General features: G+C 40.4%; 1 protein-coding gene and 1 long non-coding RNA gene across 2 annotated transcripts in view; one reads left to right on the top strand and one right to left on the bottom strand.

Annotated features, from left to right (window-relative positions):
• Positions 1-751: 751 nt before the first annotated feature.
• NENF (neudesin neurotrophic factor) lies at positions 752-4,435 on the top strand. The gene is made up of 4 exons (XM_056357677.1): positions 752-1,114; positions 2,242-2,302; positions 3,466-3,569; positions 4,199-4,435. Exons 1-4 carry the CDS (start codon positions 965-967, stop codon positions 4,373-4,375), a joined length of 492 nt encoding a protein of 163 aa, XP_056213652.1. The 5' UTR covers positions 752-964; the 3' UTR covers positions 4,376-4,435.
• The window catches only part of LOC130157751 (uncharacterized), a 65,440-nt gene continuing 53,459 nt past the window's right edge, over positions 2,257-14,237 (bottom strand). The window contains exons 3-4 of the long non-coding RNA XR_008825010.1: positions 9,240-9,361; positions 2,257-2,389 (exon numbers count right to left, since the gene is read on the bottom strand). This is a non-coding gene — a long non-coding RNA (uncharacterized LOC130157751). The remainder of the gene's footprint in view (positions 2,390-9,239; positions 9,362-14,237) is intronic.

Raw genomic sequence — 14,237 nt, 5'->3', positions numbered from 1 at the left:
GCACGGGGATGTGGCCCGTTGGTTGTCACTCCCGTACTGTGCTCTCTCCTGCACGCCATACATGTCCTCACTCCCCTGTGCTTCTCATCTTGTGCTGGTTTTGTCATCCAGAAAAGAAATATGGCGATGATGCTTTGGATTAGCTAGTTCAGCTCTGCTTGTACCAGTGTCCAGTACTGCCTTTGGATAGCCTCTGGAAAAGGGCGTTACCTCAGGCAACACGGAACAGGTCTCCTCTGAGGAGGACATATGGATTTTATACCAGAAGACTTTATATACAATCCTTAAAGCAAAGATCAGACCCATTTCTATCTCCTGTTTGCTGTCCAGATCCTTCTCTGTTCAGCCTTCACAGGACACTGCAGCAGGAGCAGCCGTACCCAGCAGTTACAGCAGGGCGGCCAGTAAGGTTGCTGGGTGCTGCAGCATCAACCCCCTCAGCCCTCACTCGCCTCGCTGTGGTGAGGGGTGTGATATACGTATATCAACTGTCAGAAGTTTTTAATTTTCTTATTTCTATATAGAATTACAAACTCCAAACTGCCTATTCTTTTGCCAGCCCTGAATGTTTCCCTGCTCTGTATTTACAGCGTGGGGAAATGATGTCATCTGAAAATTTCCTATTTATTCTCTCCTCCCTTGGGCTTTGTCATTATTTTTTTTCCAGTCATAAAGACGATGCCTGCCACACGCGTACTGATTTTGTGCATGAACACCTAAAACAGCAGGCAGAGAAACTTCGGGGGGGGTGGGGTGGAAACGGAGGCCTTACGAGCAGCGGCCTGCTGCGGTGCCGGCGCACCCCGCACCGCGCAGAGCCCCCACCGCCGCTCGCTGCTGCGGGGCAGCTCCCCGCGCACATGCGCCGTGCTTGAGCCCTTCCCACCCACGTACGGCCACTACCGGCGGCAGGGACCCGCTCCCGCCGCCCAGAGGAGGGTCCCGGCCCCCCCGCCCCGGTGGCATGGCGGCGGGCGCGGCGCGGGTGCTGCTGGCCGCCCTGCTGGGCGTTCTGCCGGCCGCGGCCGAGCGGGAGCTGCGCTTCAGGCCGCCGGCCGAGGCCCCCGTGCGGCTCTTCACCGAGCCCGAGCTGGCCAGATACGACGGGCAGCAGGTAGGGCCGGGCGGGAGGCTGGGCCTCCCCGGGGGTCCCCGGGCGGTTCCTCCAGCCGGGCTGGGCCGCGGCCCGTGGGGCGCCTGGCGCCGCCGCCTTCCCTGCAGCCACGCTAAGGCTCGGGTCTCCCCTGCGCCGCCGCCGTGCGATTCCCTCCCTCCCGGTAACTGCGGGGTAACTTGCTGCGTAGGCACTCGTGAGAAGCTTGTTGGCAGCCGTGTGTTGCTAGCCTGCTGTTCGTTTGTCCTGCTGGTTTGGGGCTGTTGGAGTTGGGTACAGACCATTAGAAGCACGTTCCTGTTTTATTTGTTGCCTGCTTGATAAGGTACTCATGCCAGTGAATTTCTGATTACCATCAGTTGGAGCCAAAGTAATTATCTCTCAATAATTGATTCAGCTATGTATTTAGACCCTTTTTTCTGCCCTACAAGATGACAAAAATAAAGCCATTTCAGCTTGAATGTTTAGCTTTCTGTGACGCAGAGATCTCAGCAGAATTTCACAGTCAGAATCATAAAGTCCTATAGTGATACACATCGGTCTTCTTTTTGGAAAAACTTGCTGGCTGGCCTTCTCAGGGTCTTCTCTAGAGACTTTCAAGAAACTAACCAGCACATGACTAAAAATACATCTTGCACATAAAAAGACAAAGCAGAAACACTGGCTTATTAAATAGATCAGATGTCAGCAGATCAGATTTGCGTGCATTTATGTATTTATTGGTTGTTGTCTTAATCAAATAAAGAATGCTGTTGGCCATACGCCCTTTTATCATGGGCAATACCCATCTGCATTAGGAATAAAAAGATGCAGTTGATCATCTTCTAGCAGATGAGCTGACTTGCAAGAGGGACACGTCTCCTACGATTGTGACATTTAGATTACAAAGATTCTCTCATTGCATATGCTTAAATCCACAAAAAGAATCTCAGGGACAGTTTAAAGCACAAGTAAGAAATTTCAAGAGAAATGAGGTGTACGCTTGTGTACACACGTAAGCAAGAGAAAACCTACAACAGAGAATTTCTCTTCTTTGAGTCCTGAGTGCTTATGGATTTCATAGCTAGAACTAGCTGCTTGTTGCCTGTGCTCAAGTGTTGAGGATATATTGATGGCTTGCCTTTCAGGAAGGACAGCCCATTTACCTGGCGGTGAAGGGAGTAGTATTTGATGTCACTTCTGGAAAAGGTGAGTTTGCTGCTTCTCTACTGTCTGCTTTGTTTCCATGCTGTTACTCAGTCATCTGTTTTTGAATAGCCCCAACGTATTAGAAGCCTGCAGTTCAATTGCAACAAAAAGAAGTTACTTTTTCCTTCCTTAAAAAAATAATTTTTCCTCCTCTGATACCTCCCCCACTAAGGTTTTGTCTAGAACTTACACTGGTTTGAGACTACGGTAGACACAGGCAGACAAGCCAATGTAGTCTAGTTAGCTTGAGTGCTCAAGACGCCTGCCCAGACCCCCAAGTCCCTGCCAGATGTGGGGTCAGGCCACGTGGACGCTGGTACTACAGCATTCGATTGCACCAGTACGTGAACTGACCAGGTCAGAGTTAACTTGGATGCACCCATATTGCACTACACAACATCAGCATTGCTGCAGCTACATCTTTTCCTTTTGTGCTGGTGTTTGCTTACCTGTGCTGCCCAGTGGCTTGGTCAAAACTCTTGAAGAGTTGACATTGGTTTTGAAAGGAAGGCGAGGGGCTCAGTATTTTTTTTTTTCCTATAAAATTTTATTTCATGAGGCTTCTTGTCTCATCATTTACACCTAAACCATTTATTGCTGTATTTGCTGTTTGTACCTTCCCTAAGAACTACAGATGCTTTAATTTGAACTCCTGCTACTTAATCCAGATTGCTGTAAAAAAGGGACCATGGGGGGGTCCTGGACATTTGCCTTAATGTCGTCATAAGCAAACTAATGGCTTGTTGCTTTGTTGGTACTAAGCTTGTTAATGTAGCTTGTCTGGACATATATGTTGGCTGATCTTCAAATCATGTTAAGACAAGGCTTGCCGCTGCAAATTCTGGAGCCTACAAGCCTCTCAGGAGAATGTAAAGCATAGCTCCCTAAATAATAGGTAAATTTTAAGACTGCAGTATAGGAACTCAACAGTTGTGTTGTATATCCCCACCCTTGGTTTTGTTTTTCTAAAAGGACTGGGATATATTATCAAAAAGTAGCAAATCAGAAGTCCGTTTTGCAAAGAAGAGTCTTAAGACTTGAGTTACTGCTTTCAGTTCACTGACAAGTGTTAACAGGCTGGTGAAAAGTAGAAGCTGAACATACCCTGTACATTGCCAGATCATCACTGGATTTCTTTTTTTTTTAAAAAAAAAATCTGACAGAATTTTATGGAAGAGGAGCCCCATACAATGCTTTGGTTGGAAAAGACTCAACAAGAGGAGTTGCAAAGATGTCTCTGGATCCGGCAGATCTTACACATGACATAGTAAGAAAATGAACTATTAGTTTAACTCTGTTTTGCAAAGTTTTATTCTTTTGCAAGATGGTGAATGATTGTATTACTTGTATTAATTTGATCCATATCTTTAAAACAAAAATGCATTAATAGTCTTTAAATACACAAAATGGATATGCATTTACTGCTCATGAAAGATGCAGTGCTGACAGCCTTAAAGAGGAAACTTTTGATTTATGGAATCAATACAGCTTATGTAAGCATGTAAAGGGGAAATGACCTGGTGTTTAAAAAGATGATTCCAAAGAGAGTACATCACTTTTTGTCACTTGATTTAGTGTATCCTACGTCACTGACGTGGCAGTGGATGCTAACTCTGGCAGTGGGCTGTTGCTTGTAGGAGGTGCGATTTACTTATGCAGGGAAAATGAAGGGAGATTAATGATTTGTTTGACCTGAGTATATTAAAGTTCTAACAAGGCTGAATTTGAATGAAAATAATAAAATTACAGGTTATACTATCAATTTTTTAATCACGCTGTGCTGAGTAAACCCAAAAGCTGACCCTGAGGTTTATAGTAATAAAAAAGAAAAATGCATGTAAATATCTGTATTTTTATTTCTTTGAGACAGGACTTTCATTTCCATATATCATTTAGACAGGACTCACAGAAGAGGAACTGAAGTCCCTGGATGATATCTTCAATAATGTTTATAAGGCCAAATATCCAATTGTTGGCTATACTTCTCGACGAATTCTCAATGAGGATGGCAGCCCCAATCTAGACTTTAAACCTGAAGATCAGCCACATTTCAACATTAAAGATGAGTTTTGAGGAACATTTTTGTACCTAGAAAATGCCCGGGGAGAGGCACAATAAAACGTTAGATTTTGATTTGATTGCCTGTTTTCTGGAGTTCGTGACGAGGATTAGCTATCATGAGTCAGTTTTCTGTTTGGAAAATACATGTGTGTTGAACACAGATAGCTTAGCGGAAACAGATCTGTATTAGCATCATACACTTGAGCTGTTGGCTTGAATTATGGGCATTTTTTCACATGAAAGTTCTTTCTGCCTGGATTTCTCAATTTACAGGTGTGTAATGTAAAATTACCTTCCTTAGAGAAGCAAGTTTTTAATAGTTGAAACATGACTGGTCTTTTTGTAAATCCCAAGTTGTTTCCCACTCCTTAGAAAAGTGTGAATGCATTACCTGGACGAGGCAACATCAATTTTCTGTGCTTCAAGTGAGCGTAGGTATCACATGTACAAACAGGTATAATGGAGGCTTACATTTTTTAAAATGTATGGAATTTAATATTTGATAGGTTTGAGAATACTGGATATAAAACCACTCAAAGTCTTAAAATGCAGTTACTGTGGAATATTTATGCAAAGCCTACAGCTGTAAACCAAGAAAAATCTTTTTTCCCCCATGAGAACTACTGTGACATTTTAAGTAAGGCTATTATGGTAGTTTTGAGTCAACGACACTTGAAATTTTTTTTAATAACTATCAAAGATGTCATCTGTATTAGATTATGATGATTTCCTTCTAGCTTCCCCCACTTTTTCTCTGACAAAAAGAGGAAAAGATAACTCGGTTTACTACATGCTCTTACATCACAAGTTTATTATAGTACTTTAGTATCCTGTAGATAGTTAGCATCTGTATATTGACAATTTTAGCTCTCATTTTTAATTTCTGTAGTTTTTCTTTGTTTTTACTCTGGCTTCACCATTGCTGTTGCAATGAAGCGTGCATTAATATGTTCCAATTTTTTTAACCTAATGTAAAACTGCAGGTCCAGTAGGGTGAAAGCAGACCCCCTTTACTGGGTTTCTCTGGCAGTCTTTCAGCAACAAGAGGACCGTAAAGGCATGTGCTATACAAACTGCTGCTAACCACAGACTTCCACTGCCTTAAGTACGATGTAAATTGTAACGTATGTGGATTTATCTGCCACTGTGACAGATTGAATTAATGCGTAGAAACTGAGCAGCTGCTCCCAGTTCTGTATTAATAATACAGATACAATAAAAGTACAAATCTGTATTTTGTCCTGTTTCTTCAGCATTTTGGCCACTTTGTTTGAAGGAAAGAGATTATTTATTTTTTTTTTTTATTAGCTGAATCTCCACTTTATGCTTGTCAGGAGACAGCTGCCTGTCAGTTGAATACCTGGAAAACCTGCTTCTATTTATTTATCCTTTCTTTCACAATGTTACAGGTTTTATTCTAAACTTGTTCTGTGTCTTGCGATTAGACCTCTTAATTTGCAGGAGGGACTCCATGCCCCACCCCCCTGCTGAATGATGCTATGGGGTGGAATAAAAAATTTAGCATCTAAGAAAATAATATTGCTTCAGAGAATTATTTTTTGGGTTTTATTATTACTGCTGACCTGTTGATTAGATACCAACAGCAGCTAGGAGTTGTCTGCTTGAAGCTGCCTGCCCAGGGGTATGGTAATCTGCCTACCTGCCATCTTTATGGGAATGCATGTGGGTTGGGTGGTAACAGTGGTTGTTCTTTTGCCAACATTTCACAACTACTTTTCCAATGCCTACTGTTTTTTCCCCTTCTCTCCCCTTCCTTGCATGCTTCCTTACAGGGCAACTTCAGTAGCTGTGCTACTGTGATTATTGTAATAGTCTTGGCTTCATCTGGGATCAGCATCTGCAGCTGCATTTCCAAAACCTTGTAGCTGGATTGTAACTCATCACCGCTGAGTAGTTTAGTGTTACTATTCTCTCCCTGGTTTTCCTGTTTGCACTATGAAGGTCACCTTTGCTGATCTCAAAGCAGGTAACTGTTTCTCTGTACTAAATTTCAGGTTAGTTTCAGTGAAGAAGCCCTCCTGTTGCAACAGGAAATGGTGATAGAAACCCCACTCTTGCAGTGTGAGCCTTGTAAATCCAACCTGCCCTCACTCGTGCCTGTGAACAGAAGAGGCATGCTCCAGTGCTTCCTTTCTGTTATGAAAGACAAGTTTATCACAACTGAGTGCATTTTAGAATCCCAAACATTTCCTTTTTGTTTTTATTTCAGTTTGGGAACTGAAGGACTCACATTTAATCTCTTTCTAGGCTATTTCAGTTGAGGTTCTCACTCAATAGAACAGTGTTACGATAATAAGACTTCACGTGGGCATATCATTCTTAAAAAGTTTTCACTGACTACTTTTTAAAAATTGAGAGTACCACAGTATTTCTTTTAGTGTTAATTTAATGACACTATTTTATGTCTAAGGCTGTTACTTGCCAACAGCCTGAAATTTATTTTGCTTAAAAGCAAACTGTCTGCTATGGTGGCTTTGTTCAGTAAGTTGCATTTCCCTGACCTCTGTACTATTCCAGACAGGTGTCCCCACTATCTATACATTGCACTCCAAACAAGCAAATTGTATGCTATCCTTGTTTTTCCAGTCAGCTGCATTTCCCTGACCTCTGTATTATTCCAGTAAAACAGGTGCCCTCACTATCTATAAATTGCACCAAAACCAAGCAAGCTGTGTAAAGCCCTATTGTAGCCTTCCTACTACTCCGTACCTCCTTTGGAGAGTGAAGAATTTCTTTTCAATTTACTTGCTGCTTCCAGATAACATTGCAAATGTTATTATTTTTGCTGTGCTGCTTTTAATCTGTATCTTTCTAACTTAACATGGGTGTTTGCAAGGTCTGAGGTTTTAGTGAATTGCTGCAGCAAGAATTACTTTACTTTGGTATTTAATAATAGTTTTCTCTTCAAATGTTAAGAATTATCAGGTGGGCTCATCGCTTAGAAGATGCATAACCCAAGTTGGTGTTTCCCACCTGGCACTTTTCAGTAGTCACTGACTTTGATACTAATACGTGTAACTAAATTTTGTGACAGGATAGAGTCTGTCTTCCATACTTTAAGAAGGACTTCTCTGATTAAGAATGGGATCAATAGGACTAATAATACAAACCACCAAAATTCATTAAAGGACTTATGAAATGCCAATCAAAATACTATCTTTATTTTTACAGTTGTAGAGACGTAGTTAAGCGAAATCCTACTAAGAACGTATAAGGTGTGTTAGCAGCTGTTAGTCACAGTTACTACCTATTGCATCCTAACCTAAACAAGACCACCTGTCAGAATGCAGGGACTGTGAATCCTGCAGACTGAGTGGCTGAGATTTTTCCAAGAATTTAGGATTAGACTTAAAATGAGGATATTTCTTTCCTAACTGCAGTGTGTATATGGACACCATTCTTATTGTGGCCTTTTGCCAAAATACAAGTGTTTTGTTGATTTAAGTTTCTGTATTAGTTTTCTTATGCAGAAAAGGCGTCGTGCCTCTTTGAGAACTGCAGTCTAGGCTAGTACTTTTGGTGATCTGATGATACCTGCTGTGAATTCATAACAGGAGTCTGTGTAGGATCATGTTTCAGACTGCACTTGTCACACTTGCCAGACTTTCACATTTCCGTAAAAATTGAAAGAGGATGCTTATCAATTTAGGTGCAGTGTTCTGGAATGGGAGAAGTCTTAACACAGTTTGTAAATCACTTTAACTTTTGTTTCAAAACCACAATTGGGCTATATATTCAACAAATGATAGTTTGGAAAGGCATTTAATTGCTGCAGTTTTCCCTTGCAAGACTCCAAAGAACATGTAAAACTCAATTGATGGTGCAGGAAAGCAAGAAAAAAAATGGTTTAGCTGACTTTTACAAATATATTCTGTCTCTTCTATAGCTAAATATACTTATCTGAAACATGTTCAATGTAATTTGCATCTGCTCAAGAGAAAATGGAAGAGATGTGAAAAGTCCAACACTAATTTTTCAGCTGATCTGGTTAAAACGACAGGAAAAAAAAAGTAAAAAAAACCCCACTTCTGACTGCTTTTTGTGAGTGGAAAAAGCTGCCATTCAGTAGATTCAGCTGCACATCAGTGAGATATGTTAAGTAGCTCTGATTAGTATTTGGGTATTTTCAGATGAACACCGGATATTCTCAGTGGTATCCTGAAATCCCAAAACTGACGTAAGTGATGAAAATCATACACTTTGTTATCCATTATCCATTTATGCTTTTGCTTAATGCTTTTCTGTCTATACAGGAAACAATACACAAGCCATGCAACTTCATGACAAATGCACCATAAACAATATTCAGATAAAGTAAAACACACATGAGCCTATACATGAAAGCTGTTTACATGGTGTACAGAATGGCTGTTTTCAAAGAAAATCCATCTTGTCTGTGAATGCTTTGATTAAAACAAAAAACCGCTTAACTTCCAGATTTGTAATAATTACTTCACTCAGAGCCCTATCTGCAAATGCTGATTCAGATAGTGATAACATAGAATGTGTCTTGACTGCTTTGACAGAAAAATCAGTGCTGTATCAAAAGGTGGGGTCTTTTTTCTCTCTATTCAATCAGAGTCCCAAAGAACTATGTGTATGATAGGTGCACATCACTGCCAGGAGTACTCTAATAGCATAGGCATGATTTTGATTTTGGCATGACCAAAAAAACTCCTAATCCTCAAAACAGAACAGATGAGAAACGAGAATGTATCTTAGTGTGCTATTGGGACAACTCATACTGGTAAGGTAATTTGGCAGAGCAGTGCATGCAGGTCTGATAACAGACAGTGCTTCCTATTTTTGCTTCTGACAGATATGGTCAATGAGCAATGTAAACTTGTACCCTTACCCATCTGTTGGTCTTTACATGATGCCTTCTTTTTCAGGTTTTTTCTTCCTGTTCAGTAGAGGTGTGAGTCCTAATTTACTTGTTTACAAAACTTACGCTTAGATCTTCTTGGCTTGGGTTATCTGTTGACAAGAAATCCAAAGTAACAGGAACAGAGGTTAACATTCTGTGAAAAACAAAGCTTGTGCACCTGGATGAACTCCAGAGCCACAGGAAGTATTCTTGAATAAACAATTCCTATTACTGTTTCCATAGGTTATTTGTAGTTGTTGCCATCAGAAATTCTGCACTGTGAATGAATGTTCAGATTACAGTATTCTGCAGTACTTTTTGACATGAGCCTTTATCCTTCTGACATGAGCCATTATCCTTCTGAGAACTGAAATGTTTAGAAGAATCTGGGTGCAAGCCATCTTGGAGATAAGCCATCCGAGAAAAATGAAAACATGACATAATCTTCCTCAACTTAAAGAAACCTCTCTGAAAAAGGAAAAGAATCAATGTCCCAATGTCTATTGTTTTACCTTCCAGATTTTGCTGAAAGCTGTCTCATATTGTGCAAAAGCAGCAGATAGAGCAGAGGCTTGGATCTAACCCTTGCATTGTGAAAATCTGAGTCCACTTCTTGGCATGTCTGCTTGGGCTTTAGAGATTAGAGATTTAGACCGATTACAAAGAATCAAATGCATGAACTGAATCCAAAGAGGCCTAAAGTTGTAGGAACGTTTGAATGCAGAGCTGAACTCAAAGCCTTGCACCCTTCTTCTGTAGATGACAGAATCTTTGAAAGAAGAAAAAAACCCAAAACTTACAGGTAGCATTTGTTTCAGCCAGTTTGGGCAGATAGATGATAATGGAAGTGAAAATTCCCTGTGCCTTGTTCTGTGCTCCTTTGCAGAGGTACTAACATCAGCTGTGTTGTATATGCAGAGCTTCGTTACCAAGCAATTAACTGCCTGCAGGATAACTTTACAGATTAAACCGATAACTGGTTCAAAATAGCTGTGGCAAATCAAGAGTATCCTAGGAGGCTACTCTTCTTGTTGGAGGCTGCGGCTACATACCATTTCTTTTACATTGCAGTGCTGTTTTGATAATGATCTCAGATGAAGCCCAGGTAACTCAAATTTATTCGTTACCTTTAACCCTTTATTAATTTTTATGTTTGAGCAAGGTAAAAGCTCATTAAAAAGAATAAATCATGCTCCACAAAAAGCAAAGTGTTCCTTCTGAACTGCAGAACTGTGCAGCTGTGCATCAGATCTAAGTATACTTAGGGCAAAAGTGTTAACTGAAAGGATGATATGTTTAAATTCTTAGGTAACATGTCTGTGTCCTACATTATGCGTCAAAGTATCTCAAGAATATCACTGTTTTTTCCTTATTTATTGTTTAAGCATGCTCTGTATTTTAAAATAGTTATGCAATACTTTTTGACAGTAGGAATTTCAAGGCATTTGTGATGTATTTTCATGTTACAGAAAGACAAACATACATGTGTGTCTGAGATACACCGCAGACAGGTCTAGCAATTTAGACAAAGGCAACAGTCCTACAGTCTTTCCAAAACATTTTCTATTCCACGTACAGGGCAGAGATAATGCCCTGCAGTTTTGATCTGACACAACAAAAATGGTAGACAGAAATGAAATGATGATGGCAGCTTGTAGGGATATCTGAAAAGCTCTCAGTATTAACATGCAAAAGACCAACCTATCAATTTTAGTAAAGCTGAAAGGATCTTAAGAACACTACGCTTAGTAGGGAAGTTTGAGTATGTGCTGAGCCTCTATGATTCTACACATTAAATATTACATATGTCCTAAACTGCTGCTGCCAAGAGTAAATACTTCCTTCCCATTTCTCTGAATGATCTCCTCTGAGTTTAGGATGTCTTGGAGCTGGAAGAAAACAGGCTGCTGAAAGGATTATGTGCAAAGCAGCAGCCTAGCAGTGGAATATAACCACCCAAGGCAGAGAGAAGGAAGGTGAGCGAAATACTACTTACGAGAAGCAGCAGGAGATTATAAATAACTTACGGGAGAGCATGGTTTCCAAAGAGATGAAACTTGCAGATGCACTCAGAGATAAGGTTGAACTTGAGAACAGAAAAGTGTGACATCCTCCTTGGCTACAGTTCTGGGAAAATCAGCATGAACTAAACAGTTTGTGACTGCTGGCTCCTTTCTTGACACCTTCAGTCTCACTTCCCAAAAATACTGATGCCTTTGGCTTTGATACCTTGCAGGTGCCTGGATTCATAGAAAATCACGCTGCTGCTCTTCAGTCCCTAACTTAGCAATTTTTCTCATTTTGTCTTTAAACGATGCCCATTCTAGTTTAAGAAAGAGGGTTGGAGTTTTGCTGCTGAAGAGCTGACCAGGGACACAGAAACGAAGGTGCAATTCTCAGCTCCACTACAACTTTGCAGTCCTTAATGCTAAGTTTCCTGGCTGTTAAATGAGCCGATGCTTCCTTTGAATTCCCTTTGTCTTTCATCCCTATTGGGACTTTAAGCCATTTGAAGACAGTAATGTTCACTGCCCTGGTGGGACCCTAAGATGGCTGTAATACCAAGAATGCTACCTTCTGAAGCTCTAGCTTTTCCTTGCTCCAAAGAGGTATCGCTTTGTGGTGTTTCATCTTTCAGCTGAAGTGCCCATATCTTACCCATGTCCATCCAAGCCTGCCATCGCTTGGAATTTGCCTATATGTCCATTGGTCATTTATTTTTTGAAATACTGGTAGAAACCATGATGACCCCAACAGTATTTCTGGCTCAGCCACTTGAAGACATTGTATAAAAGGTGTTTCCCAACAACGTCACGAGTTGTAATGATACATTCAAAATGTGCAGAATGAGGGGGCTGCTGGAAGCTCGAGGTAAACTTTTCATCCACTACGCTTAGCTAGTTTCTGAGAAAACAGCTATTCCAAGTAAGGAAGAAATGACCCTCTAATCCCAGAACAACTGTTGTAGCCTTTGCAGACACATTAACCTGAACTTCCCTAAGCACCTAAAGGAGCTTTTCAGCTTGAAAAAAAGTAAAATCTTAAGCAAGACTTTATCTGAATAATTCTGTTAGCTGTACTTGCTTCACAGAGTAATATATATTTATGGGAAACTTAAATACATAGGGAAATAGTTACAAACTACTATTCCACAATACTGTAGCTCAACTTACTGCAAGCCCTGTCAGCGAGTATGCATGTAAATTCCTCATGGTACTGTGAAAACCACAAATACAAGCTGGTCAAACTAAGTCTTTTAAACGTATCTGGTTTATGTTACCCTTAAAAAAATTATGCACATTCCGCTAGGCTGTTTGATTTAACAACAGAAATAAATCAGGGGTTGTCCTGATACTAGCTGAAAAATCATCTCACTGAACTGTTTTCTTCACAGCTGGGAACCTGCTGGCCACTTCCTATTTCTGATTGTGCACACTATTCATAGTCATGTAATATCACTGGAATAACCACATCAATTATTTAGATGAATACTTTTCAAATTCTACTTTAAAAAACATATATTCTGTTTTTAATGCAATTGAACTGAAAACAAAGGCAGCTAGCGCCATATGACACCATGAGCCACTGGAAAGCACTTCTTGATTTACAGACAGGGTTTGGAAAGGCAAATGAATTCTGCAGAATGTTTATATAAAAGCATTACTCTCCATAACTTCCTCTGACTGGACCGTCCTTTCATTTATATTTTTCCACCAACTCATTTAGACTGACTCATAGCACCTAAAAATAGTTTAATTTACTTTATCTTTTTATACTCAGAATAACACCACAAAATGGATCATGCCTACATGCAGTTATCTGAGAAAACCTACTCTGTTATTTCAGCTCATTCCTTTCGGTGTCTGAAAGTCACCGAACCACATATTAAGTCAGTATAAATGTACATAACCAGAAAAGTCAAGGAAGTTATGTGCCAGAATCTGACCCCAATTTATGAAGCGTAACAAAAATTACTCTCTAGGCCATACAGCATGTCTCACATTTAGATATCCTTTTAGAAACTGAGCATGACTGCAGTGCTTTAAGGAAATCATCCCAGATCTATGTTGGCGTTACTTCAAAAAGTTATGTCCAAGCTTCCTGAATTTTAATTTTTTTGCATGTGCTGGAGCAATTTTCCCATGTAGCAGGAGCTAGCTTTGCACAACTGGAGCTGAAGGAGCAGCTCTGCAAACAGCAAGTTCTTATCCTGTCTGGGGCCAAATCACAAAAAAGAAACAAACCCAACTGCAGTTTATTATTTCGTGCCCTGCAATGTGGCCTTTTGAGAGAGGAAAAAAAAGCAAAGAAGGGATTAGAGGAACTTCAGAGGAAGAAGTGGGACTATAGCTGCACACCAGAGAGCTGGTATGAGCTGTAACAGTAAGGCTCACCCCTTGTACACATTTTTAGCAAGCACAAAGCTCAAGAATATTCTGAAACAATACAAGTGAGGAGCACAGATGTAATTTACCTGTTATTTATCTACTTCAGAAAACGCATTTCTGCTTCAAGCTATAAATCATTAAGACCTCTAACTTTCAAACAGTGCATCACAAATTGGCTTTCCGGTTTATAACACTCATCCTAATATGCCTCAGCACTGTCTTCTTTCAAGAAAGCCTAGAGAGAACCAGCTGTCTGAGCTGGTTGTGTTGCTATGTAAGATTTGTGCATAAGTGTCTCTCTGGGAGTTTTGGTTTGGTTCTATCATGTAATATTCATGACAATCATCATTAACCTGCCAGCTGAGCTGCCTTAGCATCCTGCCTCCAATGTCAAAAGTCTCTTCCTAGCCCACACAGTTCCTGGAAGCCTGCATGCCCACATTACAGGGTATGGAATTTTGGCTTGAAATTCTTATGTTTCAACTAACAGGATGAATAAAAAAATAAACAATGAAACAAACAGAAGAACTGCTACAGAAAAGATAAAGCAAGAACAAGGGTGTGTTCAGTACTCCTAGTTAGCAACGACATGCTTAAA

Source organism: Falco biarmicus, chromosome 12 (assembly GCF_023638135.1).
Source record: "Falco biarmicus isolate bFalBia1 chromosome 12, bFalBia1.pri, whole genome shotgun sequence".
Classification (NCBI taxonomy): domain Eukaryota; kingdom Metazoa; phylum Chordata; class Aves; order Falconiformes; family Falconidae; genus Falco; species Falco biarmicus.
The sequence above is the reverse complement of the archived record's forward strand: the minus strand, read 5'-3'. Positions and strand labels throughout refer to the sequence as shown.

Coding starts and splice junctions, on each gene's coding strand:
- NENF (XM_056357677.1), top strand. CDS start 965: ATGGCGGCGGGCGCGGCGCGGGTGCTGCTGGCCGCCCTGCTGGGCGTT. Junction 1,115..2,241: donor CCAGATACGACGGGCAGCAG/GTAGGGCCGGGC, acceptor CTTGCCTTTCAG/GAAGGACAGCCCATTTACCT. Junction 2,303..3,465: donor TGATGTCACTTCTGGAAAAG/GTGAGTTTGCTG, acceptor AAAATCTGACAG/AATTTTATGGAAGAGGAGCC.